Consider the following 21608-nt stretch of genomic DNA (forward strand, 5'->3'; position numbering starts at 1 on the left):
ATGTTTTTAAAATCTTGTTGTGACCTTTCTGCTTTGATCTCTTTCTCTCTGTTATTCTTTTCTCATATATTTAAAAAATATTAATTATGACTATTTTTGTCTTCATAGTATATTTAATGTCAAAAATCTTAAACAACTAAGTCAAATATTTTTTTGTTAAAGTTATGAAGTTAATATAAAATAAAGATTGTATTTACTAGAATCTCTTATGTGTCAATATAAGTAACAATTTTCATAATTCAACTGAAGTATATCAAATAAAAAAGATATTGGAAATATGTGTTTTGACAGGTTACATCTTAAACATCCTTTGATTTTAACTTTAAATCGAACTGTATAATTTGAAAGACAAAAATAAGAGAAATTTAATTAGTTATGCTAAAAAAAACTTAAGAAATTCCAATATGAATAAGAGTAGTTTAGCAAATTTAAAAAAAAAATTCATTATTTTTAAAATATTTTGTTATTAAAAATATTTAAATATATTTTTAATCCTGTAAAATGAACACATTTTGATTTTGACCTTGGTAATTTTTTTATTATTCCTCTAAAATCTTTTAGATATATTTTTAAAATCTTTTATTATATAGAAATCTAAGTTGGTGAAATGTGTTGAAAACTCAAAAAGATTACACATGTAAATTATATCTTTCATTAAAAATAATATAATTATATTTTTATATTACTAGTATTAATTTCTAAAATTAGTTATTTAGTAAATTATTATTAGTTTCTTATTTTATATCTTCTCATAATTGATATAAAACTAATGAAATATTTTTATGAAGATGAATTTAAATTTATGTTATATATTGATATTATATATAATAAAATTATAGAAATGAAATTATTTTTATGAAATGTAGAAAAGAAAATTTATGAAAATGTAAATTTGATGCATGATTTATCGTACAATTTTGTACTATTTTAAAAATTGGATACAGAACTATTTCAATACATATTTAATTTATTTTCACATGCTAAGAAATATTTTTATTACTACTAAAATTTTATATTTTTTAAACAGATGATATTATTTTTTGTAAAAAGTATCTTTTAACTAATTAACCCCTCAAAATTAGATAAAGCACTTATACACACGTTTTATATAATGTGAATAGTTTAACAGGTAGTTGAGAAAATGACTTATCCTTAATGTTATAATATGATTAGTTGAACTTAAATTATTTTAAATTTAAATTAAATATAATTTTTATGTTTAATTTTTAAATTATATAATTTTTTATATAAACTTGTTGATTAAATTACATCATTAAAATTATAAAATTTATTCTATTTATTTATTTTGTATTACTTTTTGCAATATTGATGTGTCATTTATTTAATTAGAAATAAATTAATTATCAAGTTAACATTTTTTTAAAAAATAAATATTTATTAACCACAATATAACGAGGTCATTTAAATATTTGTATTGTTTAAAATATTCAATGTTATTGATATATTATATATTATATGATATTTATACATGTATATTATATATTATATATTCAATGTATATATTATATATTCAAAATAATCTATTAATAATATTATGAATTAATTTAAAAAACTACTTTAAGCATTGCATGAGTTACCGATCTAGTTATAATAAAAACTAAACAATAATCAAAATTACGTTCAAAAGTAATTATAAGAAATAAGAATTAAAATAAATATCAATTTAACTACTATAATAAATCTTAACTTTAAACAATCAACTAAAAAAAAATTAGTTGCTATTAAATATCATATCCTATTAAAACTATCCTAGTACAAGATCAAACTTTGTCTCCAGCCTCATTATTCTCATAATAGGTCTCACGGACATATATACATCCAAAGACAACAAAAAGAAAATGAGAGTGAAAAAAATTTCACTTTGACTACTAATGCAAGTTATGGTTGGATAGCCACACAAAAATAATATAGTCAACATATAAGAATGTAAAATTAGAAAAAATGTAAAATTTTTAATAAAAAGGTAAGAAATAATATAAAATAATTTTAAAATATATATTTATATTAAAAATTAAATTTGTAACTATATTTATTTTTTGAATTCAATATATTTTTTCCTTAAATTTTTGCCAATTTTTTTTTAAGTCTCCGAACAAAAATTATTTTGTTTTAGTCCATTAACAAAAATTTTGACAGCAGTGTCCAAAATGTTACCAAGAAAAAAGTTCAAAATTAAAAGTGAAAAATCGACAAAAATTAAGAAACTAAAATTAGTAAAAAGAAAATTTCCAAAATTATAAATTAAAAAAAAAGGAGTAAAAGTTCGATGGCTAAAAAACATATACAATCTTATTTTTTTTATTGATAACAGTCAAACTTTGATGTAAAAATTTACAATAATTTAGGACCACGAGAACTTAGTTCACCCCTTTGTGTCATTGTTTCATTATTTAGCAGGATGGAGTCATGTTAGACCTTAGACCAACAATGGACCAAGTCAACAAAACAATTATTTAAGTTTTTAAGAAAATGAAAAGGAATGGGTATGATGAATGTTGCTGTCCAAGCCAAGCAACCCATTACCAATTGGTGGAAATAGTGAAAGTCAGCTTTCCACTCAATCATACCTATATATATACACACACAAGATGGGGTTGCCATAATAAACTGGGGCTTCAAATCAACCATTTGGGTTCCCAATAAGAGAGAAGTTGAGTCACAAGCTTAAAAGATAAGATGCCTTGCCTTTACATCTCCACCAACATTAATTTGGATGGAGTTAACATCGATCCCATCTTTTCTCAAGCCACCACTGCCATCTCCACCATCATCGGCAAGCCTGAGAAGGTATTCCACACTACTCTCTCTCATCAATTAATTCATCTCAATTCTCATCCTGTGTCTAAGTTCTTTTGGAGTAATTATGCCTTTTTGTTGTTTACTACTAGTATTATAACTACCTCTAATTTGGGCAATTATTTATGGTGCTTTTGGAAGTGATTGTTATTCTTTCTTTGATCTTTTGTTAACTTTGATGCAACTATATTTTGTTAATGGTTCAACTGTTTAGCAGCTTTAGGGAAGGGGTTTGGAAAATATGTAAAACCGGACACTACTTTTATGTTTGACATGTTTTTGTTAACTGTGAATGTCCAGAAGGATATGTTTTTGATTGCTCTGAAGATGAGAAACTGCCCCCCTTTTCCTTCCTGACTTTCTGTTGTCATAGTTTAACTAATTATTGATAGTTACTGATACCAAGTTTCATGCAATTTGGTATAGAATAATGGATTTGATTTCACTGGCTTAAGAACTTTAGTCAATAACAGTATTAAAATTTAATCACGAAATAAGTGGGTTCATGATGGTAGTGATACAGTTTAATTCGAAATATCGAAACTGTATTAAAATTTGGCTGTTGAATAAGGTCAGTCAAACTTGGAAACATTCTGAATATATAAAGCATTTTGAAATGAAATAAACTGATTCAAATTGGCAATTAAACAAGTTGAAAAGGATTGACGTCCAGCAAGTTTGGAGTTTTTCTATTTTTTTTTTTTAGTTTAATAAAGAAGTGTCACTAAAAAAAATATAGTACTAACACACTTTATACTAAAATAATATTTATTATTTAAAAAATTATTTTTATCTACACTATATATACGATATAAAACTAAATCTACTTAATTCATTCATTAATCATTATCTATATTAAATTTTAATAAATTAATTATTAAATTAAAATTTTTTAAATATAAATCAAGTTTATAATTTTTTAAAAATTTATCCGTTAATTCAAATTAATAAAAAAAATAATTTTAAAAATTTAATCTATACATTAGAATTTTTTAATTTAACGATTAGATCATTAAAATTTATATATAACATAAATTATTGAATAAAATAAATCTACAATATATATTGATTTATGTTATATATATATATATATATATATATATATTATTTATAATGATATTTTTTATATGTTATTATATATAATTTTTTCATTGAGTTGGCTTTATGTTTCTTATAAAAATAAAGTACTACTTTTAATAACTTATATTTAAATTATTGAAAATCAAATTGTTAATTTGGTTGTCGGGCTTTTTTTAATAAGGGAGGGTAGAGCGCAATACTTTAGTGCTATTTGATATTGTTGAACGCATATATGAAATTGGATCACTATAATAAAATAATGCGATGGGATATTTAAGAAACCATATTGCAAATGTCGTCATGATTAATTAAGGCAAGGGAAGTCCAATGAATGAGGTTTAAGTAATTTAATAAACACTTAAACATGTTTCATGTATGGAAATATAATGACTTTTATTTTAGTCTTTATATTTAATAAATATAAAATAATGTAATTTCAGTCTCATTAAAATTAAGAACGTGAAATGAAAAAAGCTAAAATCACACCATTTTATTGAATGCAAGAATTAAAATCGAATAAATTTGTCATAAAAATTTTAAAAAATTGTGATGTTTGCTAGAATAAAAATTGTATTTAATCATTAAGTAAAAAAAAATAGTATATGTACTGCAGTATAAAAGGTGAAGTAAAAAACATTGACACAACTATAGAGTTTTGTAAAATTACACAAATATCTCCTCTCTTTTTTTAATTATCACTGCAATGACCTCCCATTAATTCCAACAATGTATAGCAATCAAATTCTTAAATAAAAGTTAATAAAAATAGTTAGATTCCATGGATCTTGCCAGCTTCTCCTTTCCAATAGTTTAGCACGTGTGAAAGAGAAACGAAGGAGGGTAGTGGAAGAAGTGGAATTGTGTACTGATTGCACTAACTATTTATTCTGAATGGATCCTCAAGACTCGTCACCAACTATTATCTGTTTGGATCCCCACAGTAACCCCACCATCATTTGTTTCAAGTTAATGTTATGATGAGATCTGATCATTCATTCACGTCACACAGATAAATTTGATTGGATATTTGACAAAAATAATAACAGAAACGCCACCTAAAAAGATGGACACAGACAGCTAAATTAAGAAAAAGAAATACAAATATTTAAACTTATCTTAACTTAGACAAATAATCATTACAGTTAATTTAGTGATGGAGATCAATTAAACTAGTATATTTAAAAATAATAAATTTTATAAAAGAAATTAGGAAAATTTTTAGAGAGTTTATTTAAATTTGTAAAAACCTTATAAGAAACTCAGTACATAGAGCAATTGAAGTCACGAATTCATAATTATGGCACAAAATTTGTCTTTCATGGTATAACTTCAAGCCTGTGTTGTGACTATATTAATTTATGTGCAGTTTGTGATGGTGATATTGAAGGGGTCAGTGCCAATATCTTTTGAGGGTAACAAGGAACCAGCTGCATATGCTGAGATAGTTTCAATGGGTGGCATAAATTCAGAAGTGAAGAGGAGGCTAATTAACACCATTGGCACCATATTGCAGTCCAACCTATCTATTCCAAGAACAAGATTTTTTCTCAAAGTCTTTGACACAACTGTATTTCGTACTAAATCCAAAATGTAATGCTTTAGCCACAATATTATTCCCTAATCATTTATCTGAGTTTTAGCGTGTGTATTGCTACTAATATGCTCCTATGTGTTATTGATTTTTGCACTCAATAAAAAGAGTCCTACTTAATATGATTATGCCCAAAAGTTCCTTTTCTCTCTTTAATTTAAGGTGAAAAAAATTATTTATCTATCATCCATTTATAAATAAATTTATTTTATCTATTCATTGCAATAAATAAAAAATTGATCAGATTCAATTCATTTATTTAATTTTATAGATAATTAGTAATTCATACATTTTTTTTCAAAATCTATTAAATTACAATATGAGATTTTAATGAATGACTCATGATATACACCTCCCAACATTAATAATACACTTTTATTATATTTTTTTCCAAAATATTTTTAATATTTTATAATTTCTTGACTTTGTAAACCTTTTTTTCCTTTGACATTCAATTTATTTTTTCCAAACAACGCACTTCCTTCTTCCCCCTTTACTCCTAAGGTTCAATTTTTTTGTAAGCACTATACTCTCTTCCTCTATTTTTTTAGGATTTAAAATCCAAGTAAAATTATAATTGTGATTTTCCTTTCAAAACATTAATTTTTAAGATTCTCGCATACCTTTCTTCTACTTGCACCTAGTTGCCATAACATGTGTTTCAAAAAAAAAATTAGAATAATATTTTCATAATTTTAACAAGTGCTTTCTAGAACACTAAAAATACAAAAAAAAAATTCTGGAAGTATGAAAAAAAAATTAAGTTTGATAGAATGCCTTTAAAATCTAGGATCAATTGTATACCTTATGAACACACATTCACAAAAAATTCACTGAGCTATTTTTTCTTTTAAGTTTCAAATTATCTGTTGGGTATAATTCATATTAAATTAATTACAAAAAATTAAAAATTTAAAAAGTAGGAAACAATGAAGACGGAGTGAAAAATTAGGATTTAAAGCATGATAAAGTTGAAAGTGAAAAAAATAGAATTTAAAAAATACAAAGATGAAGTATGATTGTCTTGATTTCCATATAAAGAAATCAAGAACCAAAAAGTGAAAAAGAAAAAAATAAAAAAAAAAAAGAGTGATTAAAGAGAAGAAAATTGTCTTTCTTCATTTACCCTATATATTTTTATTTATATAATTAATTTACAAATTTATTTCATTAATAATGAAGATAAATTTAAAATTTAGGATTTAAAAATGATAAAGTTGAAAGTGAAAATAAACACTCATTTTGTTAAAAAAAATGCTTAGCACTATTAAGAGGGTAAATGAAAAAGACAATTTTCATTTTCTAATCAATCTTTTTTGATTTTTTTTTTAACTTTTTGGTTCTTGATTTCTTTATCCGGCAATCAAGACAGTTACATCTTATCTTTGTATTTTTTAAATTCTAGTTTTTCACTTTTAATTTTATCTGTCTTTAAATCCTAATTTTTTACTATATATTTATTGTTCCTTATATTTTTCATTTATAATTTCTTGTAATTTATTTATTATGACTTATACACAACAAATAATTTGACACTTAAAAAAGAAATAGCTCCATGAATTTTTCGCAAGTGTGTTCATAAGATATATAGTTGATCTTAGATTTTCATGATATTCCATTCATCTTAGATTTTTATTTCATACTTTTAGTTGGAAAAAAACTTTTCGGAAGTATGTTTTTTTAGTATTTTAGAAAATACTTTTCGAAACCATGAAAATATTTTTTAAGAAATGTTTTTTTGAAACATATGTTACAAAAATTGCGTGTAAGTGAATGGAAGGGTACACGAGAATCTTAAAATTCTATTTTTTAAAAAAAAAATATTATAATTATAAAATTTTAGTCTATTTTAAAATCTTGAAAAATGGAGGAAGGAGGTGTGTGTATGAAAGGGATGTGAGTGCTTAAAAAAAATTAACCTTGGAGACAATGGGAGAGGAAGGGAGTGTGTGTGAAAGAGGGTGAGTATTATATTAAAATTAGTTAACAAATAAATTTTCTGAGGCATTCTTAGGACTAACAACATCTCAAAATAGAATTGAGACCGTAAAACTAGCAAGAAGAAAATTTAGAACCTAGAGTAGAAAAAGGGAGAAGATGTGCAAGAAAAAAGAGATAGAACTATGCTTAGTATGCCTTTCCCCTTCAGTAGAGACACCTATTTATAAGGGGTTGAGGCATAGAAAAAAATAAAAGTTATTTAAAAAGAATAATGTGTAATAAAGTTCCAACATTTAAAAATTAAAAAGACATTTAAATGGGATATTAAGAATAATCAATTTCAAAAGATGCTAAAAATTTATACTACAATAAACTCACTTGGCCCTTGTACATGCACGCGAGCCTTTCCACTCTTGCTAACCTCTTTTTATGCTTATATCACAATTTGATATATAAACCATTCTCCAAAGACAATACTGGTTAATGTGAGACTTCTTCCTTATGTAATACTTATTATACAACAAGTACTTGGAAAAATTAAGGATATTTTGAAAAAGAAAAGTATAATAAGGTATATTATTAATATATGGAGGTATATATATCATGAATTATGAATTGAGATTTTAAAAGATCATTTTAACATAAATTTTGGTTGTCAATTTTAAATATTCTATAAGAATGTAATAACTTATAAATAAAAAAAAATTAATTTTTTTTAAATTTTTATAATATTACCTTTATGTATAGGACTTAGATTTTTTTAATCTTTAAATAAATTAGGTGAATTAAATTTTTAAATTTGTTTTTAATAAATTTTAAATAAATTAATATATTATTTTCATCTAATTCATTACAATTTATCTTTAAAAAAATATGTGATTCATAAATTTGACACCGTACTGTAATTTAACATTTTTTTTTTATTTGGTCTCAGCAGCCTTTTACCAATTCTTATCATAATGAAATCTTAAGACGTGATCACATGACTCGAGATACTGTGGGGACAAGAATGGCTGATGAAAAGACTTATACTTGGTGCCTGTATTTATAAATGTGCATGATTTTGGAAACTTTCCATTTATTGAGAAACATCTTATCGCATTGGCATCGTCAGGAATTCATCGCCATCTGGGTGATATTTTAGGGGTGTTAAAAGTTGCCGGACAATGGAGGTCTTAATTTTTAATGGCAAGGGATTCAATGAAATATTTGGTAGTTGAAGGGGTTTTCTTGTAAAGAAACATCTCAATGTCTTGAGTCAATAAAATTTTCAATAGAATAACAATAAGGGGAAATATCGTATTTGCTTGGGAATATGCCTTTTTATTCATAGGTTTGATGGCAGTACATTCCATTAACATTCACTTGATTGTCCCAATAGTCTCTGTGCTATTCCTTTTATTTTTTGACACGAGTATTATTCGATCTAATATTTTAGAGGCTAATTTTACTCACATGATCTAAAAGGTTTTTCACCTTTAGGAAAATGAATGCAAGAAGTTTTTAATTAATAAGTGATTCTTGATCTTCAACTTTTTTATTTTTTATTTCTAAGGATCAAGTGAGTTGTATCTATAAAAAAAACTCTAATGTTAAAGTTAGTAAGTATTTAAAATAATAGAGTATATACTATTTTTACATACCTAATAAAAGTTGAGTTAATCATTTATATATTATCAGTATAAAGTTTTTTTACATTGATAACTAATTAGATCTTTTAATTGTGTCATGTTACTAATAAAAATAAATATATTTATAGTGACATAATACAATTAAAAAATCTAATTAGTTGCTAGTGTAAAAAAGTTTTATACTGACAATGTATAGGTGATTAATTCATAAGAGTTTGATATAAGTATATAAGTTAATTACCTATACAATCAGAGTTGTTAATAGTGTCTTTTTTATTTTAATTTAATTAAATAAACAAATGAAAAGACACTATTAACGACTCTGATTAACTACTAGTATAAAAAAAATTTATACTAATAATATATAAGTGATTAATTATAAGTATATTTATAAGTAGAGAAATGTTACCATTAAAGCTTTATTCATTAAGTATATTTAAAAACTTTAACGGTGGAACATTACTTTGTGGTATGACGAGAGTGTTATTGAAGTCAAATTATACCTGGTTACACGTATTTAGTCACAATGTCAGTAATTGGATACATGTGGAATCTCCAAACACTTAGTACTTAGGGTCGATATGTTATCAGCCTCAAGACATTTATGGTACACAACACTTTCAAATGGGAGAAGAGTTAAGCCCTCCAATGGTTGCACGTATTCAGTGACAAACTGACAATGCTGGAATACATGTGAAATTTCCAAACACTTAGTACTTGGTGACCAATATGTTATCAGTCCCAAGACATCTCCAGTACAATTTTCATAATATTCTTTTAATAACTCATAAATACTCTTGTAATTGCACAAGAAATAAGTACCCTTAAAAAGGATTGATTCTTGCCGGAATTTTTTTTACGAATCAAAATCTGTTTAAAAAATGAGAATACTGATAGATGTATTATACTTTTTATTTTATACTTCTAATTAATAAGAATAACTTTAGTTAAAATAATATAATAAATTGTTTTAACTTTAAATATATTAAAAAATGACATGCATTTGACCATATGTTATTATTTATCAATTAACATATATGCTTAACGATCATTTTCATATTTCATTGACTAGCTTGAGTTATACTTGAGCAATATAATGCACGAGATTAAGCAATGAATATGTTTATGTGCTAAATTTAAAAATAATTTAATTATAGCTAAACATATAATTTAACTAGTTGTTCTAAGTTCATCATATGCAATGATACCCAACATGTCTTAGTATACAAGGTAATAAAAGTTTTCACTGGGCAGTAATTTAAATAATCTTACACTAAAGTTGTTTATTATTATGGACTAAGTAATAATCTTAGTTCATGTGTCTTGTTCATCAGAAGATTTATCAATCATCTTGACATAACAAGATTAACTGAATAACGTTTTAGCTACAAAAATTTATTTCATATTTGGTTTAATTATTGTGAATCTTTATAATTATACAAATTTTATGTTGGATCCTTAATCCAATGTTGGCTTTATATATGAATAATTATATATTAAGGATATATAATTAAGGTTATGCCAAATTAAAGTGATCTAATGACGTATAAATAATTTTGGCAGTTATGTATATGAAAAGATTATGAAATTTTACTGTGTGGTAACTAAAAGGTAATTCTATTTTGTGATGGATAAAAATAGAAATACTAAAAGACCTTATGATTGTCTATAAATAAGTTAAGTTCCCAGATCACATTACGTTCTTTTCTTTTCTGACATCCCATTATCAGAGAAAAAATAGAGAGATAATTAAAGGGTTCTCTCAAGAGAATACGTGTTGATCTGGAAGGTCAAACCGCATAGTTCTCTTATTATCATAAGTTCAAGTATACTTCCGATTATTGTTTATAGTGATTAATACGATATATTTTATATTTTATATTTTATATTGATGATGATTTTCATCAAAGACTTAAGTTTGGTTTTAACATTTTATCGTTCAGTCCAAAAGCTTAGATCCTTTTATTTTAGTTCTATTACAAGCATTTCTAGTTCCTTTTTTCTCTTTATCATTTTTATAAAAAGATGTTATTAGTAGTAGATAATTTGATAATGACTTGACATTGACGTTTGTTATGCTTAGAGGAGAAAAAAAGTAAGACAAACAAATCACTAATAAGGTCTATGACTTATCCTATATCGAGCTCGGATTGGGTCAACCTTTTTCATATAAAATAGGTTAGGCTAAAGTTTTATTAAAGCCTATTTAGTTAAAATAGTTTAGGGTGTAGGTCATATATAAAGCCTTTTAGGCCTAATGGACCAATTTATTTAAATAAAAATCAAAATAAATTATTATTATTATATCTAATTTGTTATAAATTTTAAAATTATAGTTTATTTTTCCTTTTAAATGTTAGACATTTTGACTTATATAAAAAAGTGAAACTTATAAATTTATGTACTATTTAGAGATCTTTATCATAATGAATGTTAATTATATCCTAAAGTATATTTATATCATATAAACAAGTTAAACACAACTTTCATAAAATCTAATATATTATTTTTCTCTTTTATTTTTGTGTTAAATCATTACAAACTAAGTCTTTAAATAAAGTTAGGCCAAATTTTTATATAGGTCAAACCAGACCTTAAATAGGCTTATGACAAATAATTAGATCATATTATTATGTATTTTCAATGAAGGTTAGACCTATAAAAGTAAGCTAATCCTAGTCTATTTTCACCATTTGTTACACTTTATGTTTTAGTCCCCATACTTATGCTATTTTTACATTTTGGTCCCTACACTTATACCATTTTAACTTTTAGTTCATTAATTTAAAAACTCTTCGTTTTTTCCTATACATACAATTTTTTTTAATGTATGTTTCAGCCTTTATCAACATCTTACCCTTTTTTCCTTTCTCTTATTTACTTTTCCCCACTTTGTTTCTTTTTTTATTGGTTTTTTTCCTCCCTAGCACATTTTTCTTCCTTTTATTTTGTGGGTTTGTTTCATTTAAATTCTTTTACATCATTTAATTTTCATTGACCTTAAAACAAATAGTTTTGAGATTACAATGATTAAATGCATTTTTGGTCAAGATTCGGTAACTTGTGATTTACAATCTATGAGCACTCTTATAGTGGTAGGGATTTGCTAAAATACCCAAGAATATGCTAAAGGAATATTAAATGATTAAAACAATGTAGCAAGAATTTGATGCATTGAATACACAAACATTTTATGTAGTGAAATTAAAATGATGCAACAAGTTTCACTACTACAAAGAGCACCAATACAAATCGCTACTCATCTTATAAATTGAAGTGTGTGTAAATTCTACATTTTCAAAACTCTCTAATTTAAGGTTAATGAGAATTAGTTGATGTGAGAGAAATTAAATGAAACAAAATTGCAAAATAAAAGAAGAAAGACATTGATGACGAAAAAAAAAGAAGGAAACAAATAGGGGAGAGGAGAAAGAGAAAGAGGAGAAAAGAAAAAAGAAAAGAGAGAGGTAATGATAAGGACAAAAGTATAAAATAAACAAGGCCTTCGTCAAGACTAAAACAAATAATTTCTAAATACAAAGAGTAGAAGTTAACATTTGTGCAAGTATAGAGGGCATAAGCATAACCAATAGGGTCTAGCTGAATTGTTGAGTAGGATGTACAAGTGTTTGTAAACCCTATGGTACCAAGCTCAATTCTCGTGGATAAAGAAAAAATAAGGACCATAATGTAAAAATAGTGATAGTATAAGAACTAAAACATAAAATGCATTATGTTGTCTATGTATGTCAAGAACACAAACAAAAAAAACTCCAAATGCTTACAATACAATATCTTAAAGAACTTATATGTGTAACGTAGCTAGTTGTTTTAGAAAGTCCAATATAGGTGATTTAGTAGCCCAGAATGGGCCATTCCCAATCTGGAACGGGCCGTTCCAAGCTATTAAATTGACCTGTAAATTGTAGTTGAGAACGGGTCATTCTAGAGGGAGAACGGTCGTTCTAGTTGGAGAACGGACCGTTCTAGATGAGAACGGGCCGTTCTGGATGGAGAATGAGCCGCTCTGGATGAGTCCCAGAATGGGCCACTCCAGAATGTCTATAAATAGGGGTTGTGGGCAGTGAGGAGCATGTGAGTTTTTAGAGGAAAGTTTTAGAGAGAAGGTATCTGGGTCTATGAGCTCCTTTCTCTCCCAAATTTCTCTATATGATTACTTTTCTCCTCTAGATCACTAATGCCTTCTGTCATTTCTTGAAATACAGATTAGAAAACTTACTTTGGGTGGATTGAAGTTCCAGGTTGAGCTTCGAAGGAAAATTATAATTCTTTTCAGTTTTTGGCTATCTGAGCCAATCTTCGGGTGAGGGAAGCTAGAATGTAGGTTGTTTAACTTCAGGAGAGTTAGGGAAGCTTTATGCATGATGTTCTTTTGTTGAAATAATTGAGTTGTTGGGTGCTTAAGTTGATTTATGCTATTTATATTATGTAAGTTGGGCTAAACGACCATTTTAGAGCACTTTTACAAACTATTTATCAAAATGGGGTTGTTTTGAAACATATTATACTTTTGGAGCTGTTTTTTACGGTGTCGCTATGGCCCATAGCGACAACTATGACACGTGGCAATTTTTTTTTTGGTCTAGGGTGGGTTGGAATGAGCCACATCAGTGTCGCTATAGGCTGGACCAACACAGTTGATGGACTAATAAAAATGATGTAGCCCATAGCGACACCCTCTAAGAAAAAAAAAGAAAAAAATGAAAATAATAGAAATGTCAAATAAAAATAATAAACTGAGTTATTTATTATATATTTATAAAAATAAAATTAAGTTTTTTAAAAATGTAATTTTAAAATAAATTTTTATGTAATTTTTAAGAGAGACGCTATGGCCCATAGCGACATTGTGTCACTATAGGCCATAGCGCCTTACATTTTCAGTATTTATATATAATTTGTTTAATATAATATAATTAAATTTTAAAATAAACTGGGTCACAAAAACGTAATTAAACGTAATTTATTTTTTTTCCTTTAAAAAACGTAATTAAAAAAAATTAAAAAAAAATCAAAAAGTAGTGTCCACTATGTTTGTAGTTTTTTTTTAAATATTAACTAAATTAATTTTTTTCCTTTAAATATTTATATTACGAATTAAATATGTATTTAAATATTTAATAATTTCTTTATATGTTAATTAAAAAATATTAAACGAAAAATGTGTAATTAAAAAAAATGAAAAAAAAATAAAAGCAATGTCGATAGGGACACTGCCAGTTCTTTATATATATTTTTTCTTCTTTTGAATTTGTTTATTTTATATATTTTTTTCTTTTAAATATTTATATTACGAATTAAATATGTATTTAAATATTTAATAATTTCTTTATATGTTAATTAAAAAATATTAAACAAAAAATGTGTAACTAAAAAAAATGAAAAAAATTAAAAGCAGTGTCGCTATGGACACTGTCAGTTCTTTATATATATATTTTTTCTTCTTTTGAATTTGTTTATTTTATATATTTTTTCCTTTAAATATTTATATTACGAATTAAATATGTATTTAAATATTTAATAATTTCTTTATATGTTAATTAAAAAATATTAAACGAAAAATGCATAATTAAAAAAAATGAAAAAAAAATTAAAAGCAGTGTCGCTATGGACACTGCCGTTTCTTTATATATATATTTTTTCTTCTTTTGAATTTGTTTATTTTATATATTTTTTTCTTTTAAATATTTATATTACGAATTAAATATGTATTTAAATATTTAATAATTTCTTTATATGTTAATTAAAAATATTAAACGAAAAATGCGTAATTAAAATAAATGAAAAAAAAAAATTAAAAGCAGTGTCGCTATGGACACTGCCAGTTCTTTATATATTTTTTTTTTCTTCTTTTGAATTTGTTTATTTTATATATATTTTTCCTTTAAATATTTATATTACGAATTAAATATGTATTTAAATATTTAATAATTTCTTTATATGTTAATTAAAAAATATTAAACGAAAAATGCGTAATTAAAAAAAATAAAAAAAAAATTAAAAGCAGTGTCGCTATGGATACTGCCACTTCTTTATATATATATTTTTTCTCCTTTTATCATTTTTAATTTTTAACAAGGTGGCGCTATGGCCCATAGCGACACCGTGTCGCTATAGGCCACAGCGCCACTTTCACAAATTATTTTTTTAAAAATTATTTACTTATATTAAAATTATTTTTTTATATTAAATATTTGACGCTGTAGGCTATAGCGACTTCAGTGGAGCTGTTTTGTGTCGTTATAGGCTGTAGCGACATTATCAATATGGCTTTCATGGCTTCGCTGGAGTTACAAAATTGCCACGTGTCATAGGTGTCGCTATGGGCCATAGCGACACCGTAGAAAACAACAACCCCAAAGGTATAATATGTTTCAAAACAACCCCATTTTGGTAAATAGTTTGTAAAAGTGCTCTAAAATGGTTGTTTAGCCTATTGTTGAAGTTGTTTATAAAGTTGTTAAGTTGTATTAAGTTGATATTGTAATGACTATAGTTGTTTAATTAAGTTGTTTGCATGTTGTTAAAATTATTAAAGTTGTATAGTTGTATAATTGAATAAGAAGTATAATTACATTGAGATGTATGATGAGTAGAAAGTGAAATGAAGAGATGCATGTTGAGTATAAAGTTGAAAAGTTGCTATGTTGTTTAAAGTTGTTAAAAGTTGAGATTGATGACTATAGTTGTTAATTGCTATAAAGTTGTCTGTTGTGCCATGTGTTGAAAATATATTATTTTATGATGATTAAGTTGAAAATTATGAGTTGAGCTAATAAGATGTTGAGTTGATTGTGTTGTTTAAAGTTGAAATGAGATGTTGTGTTGTTAAAATGTGTTGTTAAATAATTTGTGATGATAAGTTGTTGATCACTAGGACTAGAGGAGATGTTTTCGAAGTTGTTCATCCCATTGTGCGGATTGAGATAGTTGTGGTGCTCTGAGAGCCCAATTTGTTGAAAACCCTCCTTGGGAAGTTGTCCCTTGGAGTGGACGTTGTGTTGTTCTCCTCTAGGACTTAGTTGATCCCGTGTGTGGGCAAGGTCGAGGCACACGTGTATAAAGCGACCACGGTATAGGGGTCAGGCCGAGCTATACCGATTACAAGCGGCCAGATGTTTATTGTTGTAAAGTTGAAAAGTTGGGGACATATGGTGAAGATATATGTCCTATGTTGAGATACATAGTACTAAGGTGATAAGTTAAAAGTTGTTTTAAAGTTGAAAGTTGTTTTAAAGTTGAATCCCTTAGTACTGTGTGGGCGACATGGAAATAGTCGATCCATGTCATGGTTGAATGACCAATTTGAGTAAGGTATCTAGTTAGAGATGTAGTCTTTGACTAGGTACTGGAGGGTGCATGGTACTTGAAGGACAGTGGGTGGGCTAACTCCATATGTGGATTGGTGATGCTAGCCAAGGCCGTGGTAGGCTCATACCCAAACCCTTATGTCCTGACAGTAGTACTGGACCTCCGAGTCTAAGTGGCACACTTGAGAAATCGTCTATTGTTGTCTATACTTGGTTCTCTTTGGAGTTCCTAACGTTGTTCTATACCTGACCTGGTTGAGATAGGTCAAACGTTAGATTCGGTAGGGTTTATGCCACCTAGACTACTCAACCTCAGTTGTTGGAGATCTCCGAGTTGAAATGCGTGACGATGCATAAGTTGTTGATGAGTTGATTTGTTGTTGATAAAAGTTGTATCTATGTTGTTATGTTGTTAAGTTGTGATTATGTTGTGTGTTGATCCTGTTGAGGATGATGATAGTGTTGTTATGTTGTAAGTTGTTTTAAACATGTGTTGTTGAAAGATGTGTAATATATGTGTTGTTTATCTTTTGTATCGGATGTGAAGATGATTATATAGTTGTGTTTCTTATTTGATATTTATGAGTTGTTTATTGTCTCTAGCTTACCCTTGCGTGTTTCCATGTGGTTTGGACTGCGATGATCATACGTTGGTATGGGAGCAGGGCAGGGATAAGCTGGGAGATAACTACAAGAGGCCACAGGAGATGCCTGGAGAGGGATATTTTTTTGTAGGCTACCTTATAGTAGCATATTTTATTGTATATAATTGGTTGTCGTTGGTTGCTCGATGAGTAACTTGTTTTGTAAATATTTTATTATACTATTTTAGTATATATATTTCATTAGTGTGTAATGTTGTTCGTAGTGTGACGATCATGGCGGGTCGTTACAATATGCATACTCATATACAAGTTCCTTAGATATAACATAATCATATGAGAATCAACATTAAAGATGTAGAACTAAAAGGTTTCTAACATAAAGAAGAGAAAATAAAGAGAGAGGAATTACGCAAAAGAGGGAATCACAAGTCATGCTCAATACATTTGATTCCCTTTGATGCTCGAAATTTATAAAATGAAAAGAATGATTATTGTAGTCATCCATCAAACATGAGTATTAAAAATAATTAATTTTAAAAACAGATAATTTAAAAGTAATTAAAACTATAATGATCAAATTATTATTTTTTCATTAAAATCAAAATTGATTAAACATTAAAACTAGTAATTAACAAAATAATAATAATTGATTAAACACAATTATGCCACATCAGGTGCCATGCCCTTTTTTTTTTTTTGTTATAGTAAAGATCCTAAAGAAATAAAAGAGAAAATTATATTATCAAAAGGATCAAATAAGTAATTAACCTTTAAATATTTAAGAAAACACATTGACCTACAAATTAATTCAAAATTTTATATATGTATTTTTCTTAGAGAAGAATACTGGTTTAAAGTAACAAGATGAACAATCAACCCGAACCAAATATGAAGGAAAAAAAAATTGAGTGGAGCATCAATTTGATTTGAATTTAAACTTAGAAAGTCGAACTCGATTATACAGGTTTAGATATTGGTTTTGGTTGTACTCATCCCTAATATTTTTTTCTTTCAATTTTGTTTAATGTTTATTCCTTTTTCTTTCTTAACCAAACACGTAATTTTTTTGATTCCATAAAATTATAATAATAGTATCAGAATTAGAATTCGAACTTAGCATTACACAATTCCACCATTAGGTTCCAAGCACGAAATTTGAAACTTAAGGTGACTAATCATAGGCGAAAGTGACCAGAGAACCAATTACTAGTTAATATTAACAATTAATACTAATAAAACCTAAAAAGATATGAGAACGTTCATCATAATTACTTTAAATTTTGAAATAAAATACAGCAATAGTTGGTAAAGGGCATTTTGGAGAGAGAGAAAAAGATATTTCCATGGATGCCTTATAAAATAAAAATAAGAATAAAACGATATGTCGTGTAAGGGTATAAATTAATTGTCAGCAATAGCAGAGTTGGTAACCGGAGAGAAAAAAAATGCCGTGCCTCAACATCACCACCAACGTCTCCCTCGACGGCGTCGACACCTCCTCCATCCTCTCCGAAGCCACCTCCTCCGTCGCCAACATCATCGGAAAACCCGAGGCCGTAGGTTCTTCTTCTTTTGCTGCTTTCTTTTTTCTTCTTTGATTACTCTTAAATCTTAATTTGTATCCCTAATGCTGAAATTGAAATTAGGTTTAGAAAGGGTCGATATATTGGTTGCTTATTTGAGTGTTTCTCATGTTGAATAAATAAATATGTATGGTGGATAAACACCTTGCTGGTAACTATGGATAAGGTGGGAATGGTTGTCGATTTTATTTGCTTACACCACCTTGTTGAAGAATTTAATTAAAAAAAACACGAAAAATTCGGGTAAATAGGTAGATATGAGATAAAAATAATAATAAATGAAGTTTTGTTTTTGACATTTATATGATCTACTCATGTTACAATTTACAAATGTGAATCTTTATGTTGGATGAGCTATTCCTAAACGAAGAGCGTTATTTTTGGGAAGTTTCTTACATGACAACATTTTTAATATTGATCACTCTCATTGATATCTGTATAGAACTTCTCTTATCCTAGCCATCTTTTTCAATTTATTATTTATATCATTATTTTTAAATCAAATTTCAATATTTTTTTAAAGAAATTATTGATAGTTAAAATAATTTTGTATCAAAATTCAAAATGTAATTTTCTTTTATCATAAATCTAAAATATAATTTATATGTTAAAAAATATTTATTTATTATAAATGTTAATCATAATAAAATTTATATATTAAAATATTTTTTTGATATAAGTTTTAGTTATATAAAATTAAAATTTATTATATGCATTTTTATCTAGGAAAGATTATATCATTGCCAATACCATACCTCTCCCTAACTACTAGATCGACTCTAGTACAAATTTTGTTGCATGTATTGTACGTGTTGGAATGGCAAGTTAATAAAATTATTATATATATGACAATTTGTATTGAATGATGTGTAAAATCATTTTATATAGCCAGTGTATGCTATTTTTGATCTATTGATAATGTAAATATACTTGCGAATATTCCTCAATCCTTATAAATTCTAAGAAAATGTTTGGTATATGAAATTTTTTTTCATATATAAAAATCATGATTTAAATCATAAATTCTCAAAATCATGATTTAGGAATAATTAAAATCGATTTAATTGACCTTGAATATTCTTTTATGGGAATAGAACTTTTCATTTAACTCGGAAATGATAGATTCTTATCCCTTCCTATGCAAACAATTTTTGGGAAACATAGGTAAAATCTATTCCTAAAAAGTAATATTCTTGAGAGTTTTATTTTTAATTAGTAAACTAAACATAAAAAAACTAATTTTCTCAATTTCAGATTTTTGGAAAAGAAAAAGAATTCTTGTATTAAATGCCTCCATAAAATCCTGATCACTTTATTATATTTTTATAATGAATTAAACCCATTTTTAAAACATGATTTCTCTCTTTAGTGATTTAGAATGTTTAATTGTTTATTTTACGTATAGTAGTTTTACATATGTTTTATATTCTCTAAGCTGATTCCAGTGTTTTTAAAAACTTGTCGTATTCTTGTGTTCATCATGTATATGATGCTATATCCTTGAGAATTCTCCAAGTAATCAAATATTTTACTGATGGTTGTTTTGCTAATGATAAATTGATAATTTTTGTTTCTTGCTTTGCCATAAACTTTTGATGTTTTGCCTTGTTTAGACTGTTCTAACGCCTTATTAAGTTAGTATATTCTGCCCTTTGTTGATTTTTGCAGTATGTGATGATTGTACTGAAAGGATCAGTACCCATAGCTTTTGGTGGGACTGAGCAGCCTGCAGCTTATGGAGAATTGGTTTCCATTGGTGGTCTTAACCCCAGTACGAACAAGGAACTTAGTGCTGCAATTGCTGCAATTCTGGAAACCAAGTTGTCGGTGGCCAAGTCACGGTTCTTCTTGAAATTTTATGACACTAAGGCAAGTGTCTAACTTTGAGTTGTACTGAAAAGAAGGGTCACTCATTGCCCTTATCATTTTTCGTATTGCATTATTCATATTCATGTCTGTTAAGGTTCATCAGAGTCAATATGCACAATGCATATATATGCTTTACACAACTACATTAGATCATATAAATTAAACTACTAAGATTCAGCCTAGTAGTGGGAGTTGGAGTAGTATCCACAAAGTCCTAAATCATAATTTTGTTGTTGTCATTGTAATTTTTACTGAAAAAAAAATCATGTTAATTAATTCTCACGGTTCAAAACTGTAATTATAGCCCCTTTTAAGCTGTAATTAATAATTCTATCTGTTCCCTTTTCACATCAACTCTCACTTTTTTTCGTTGTACACTTTTGTGTCCAAGAAATGTTTTGTTTTTTTTTTTTTTTCTTTTTTGGCTGATGCTTGATGGTAATGATATTTTGTTTGTTCTGCAGGGTTCCAACTTTGGATGGAATGGATCTACATTCTGAATTCATGTTACATCGGTTGTTGTACCATGAGTGTTGGATGGAATCTTCATTATGTTTCCCGTGTTTATCTCTATGTTTGATGTCATAATATAAGCACAAGCTATTTCTGGTAGCCTAAGCGTGGGTATCATGCAAATGTAACTTTATTAATTGCAACTTGCAAGGATAAATGGGGATGACATGTGTTTGACACTTTTTGTGTCAAGCATTATCTGGCACTCCTTAAAATGATCATTTGTATTGATTATGCATTTTATGAATTAAGCTTGAGACCTAGATGTGAACCTGATTATTTCTTATTAAGTTGCTATCATTGTTGTTCGGTGATAGATCAATGGCTGGCCTTTGTTCTGTCTTTAGTAAATTATTGGAATCATGTTCCTTAAAATGTAAATTGGGGACAAAGTAGTTGCTGACTTGCTGTTAAGCACTACAGTTCAGACTCCAGTGCATCAAGTTTTGGAGAGTACTAGAATTGTGCTTTTAGATATGAGAAATACCATGAACACTTTCTTTTGAAAACACTCGGTCTAATTGATTTAAATTTATTGAAAAGTACCAAAGTTGGTGAGTTTCACACTTTATTAATCACTTTTTCTCTTAATTTTTTATTTTAAAAAATTCTAACTAATAAGAAAAATGTATGAAGAGGAGTATGTT

General features: G+C 26.8%; 2 protein-coding genes across 2 annotated transcripts; both read left to right on the plus strand.

The window, feature by feature from the left end:
• The first annotated feature begins 2593 nt into the window (after positions 1-2593).
• On the plus strand, positions 2594-5616 carry LOC109818159 (uncharacterized). The gene is made up of 2 exons (XM_020383562.3): positions 2594-2808; positions 5264-5616. The coding sequence occupies exons 1-2, from the start codon at positions 2698-2700 to the stop codon at positions 5489-5491; spliced, it is 339 nt and encodes a 112-aa protein (XP_020239151.1). The 5' UTR covers positions 2594-2697; the 3' UTR covers positions 5492-5616.
• Positions 5617-18373: 12757 nt separating this feature from the next.
• On the plus strand, positions 18374-21277 carry LOC109818158 (uncharacterized). Its single transcript, XM_020383561.3, has 3 exons — positions 18374-18552; positions 20248-20448; positions 20913-21277. Exons 1-3 carry the CDS (start codon positions 18442-18444, stop codon positions 20946-20948), a joined length of 348 nt encoding a protein of 115 aa, XP_020239150.1. The 5' UTR covers positions 18374-18441; the 3' UTR covers positions 20949-21277.
• Positions 21278-21608: the final 331 nt, after the last annotated feature.

This window comes from Cajanus cajan, chromosome 3, assembly GCF_000230855.2.
Source record: "Cajanus cajan strain Asha chromosome 3, NIPB_CcT2T_4, whole genome shotgun sequence".
Lineage (NCBI taxonomy): Eukaryota > Viridiplantae > Streptophyta > Magnoliopsida > Fabales > Fabaceae > Cajanus > Cajanus cajan.

Excerpts from the sequence above, each read along its gene's own strand:
- LOC109818159 (XM_020383562.3), top strand. The coding sequence starts at position 2,698 with ATGCCTTGCCTTTACATCTCCACCAACATTAATTTGGATGGAGTTAAC. Across the intron at positions 2,809-5,263 it reads TCATCGGCAAGCCTGAGAAG|TTTGTGATGGTGATATTGAA; the intron begins GTATTCCACACT and ends ATTTATGTGCAG.
- LOC109818158 (XM_020383561.3), top strand. The coding sequence starts at position 18,442 with ATGCCGTGCCTCAACATCACCACCAACGTCTCCCTCGACGGCGTCGAC. Across the intron at positions 18,553-20,247 it reads TCATCGGAAAACCCGAGGCC|TATGTGATGATTGTACTGAA; the intron begins GTAGGTTCTTCT and ends TGATTTTTGCAG. Across the intron at positions 20,449-20,912 it reads TGAAATTTTATGACACTAAG|GGTTCCAACTTTGGATGGAA; the intron begins GCAAGTGTCTAA and ends TTTGTTCTGCAG.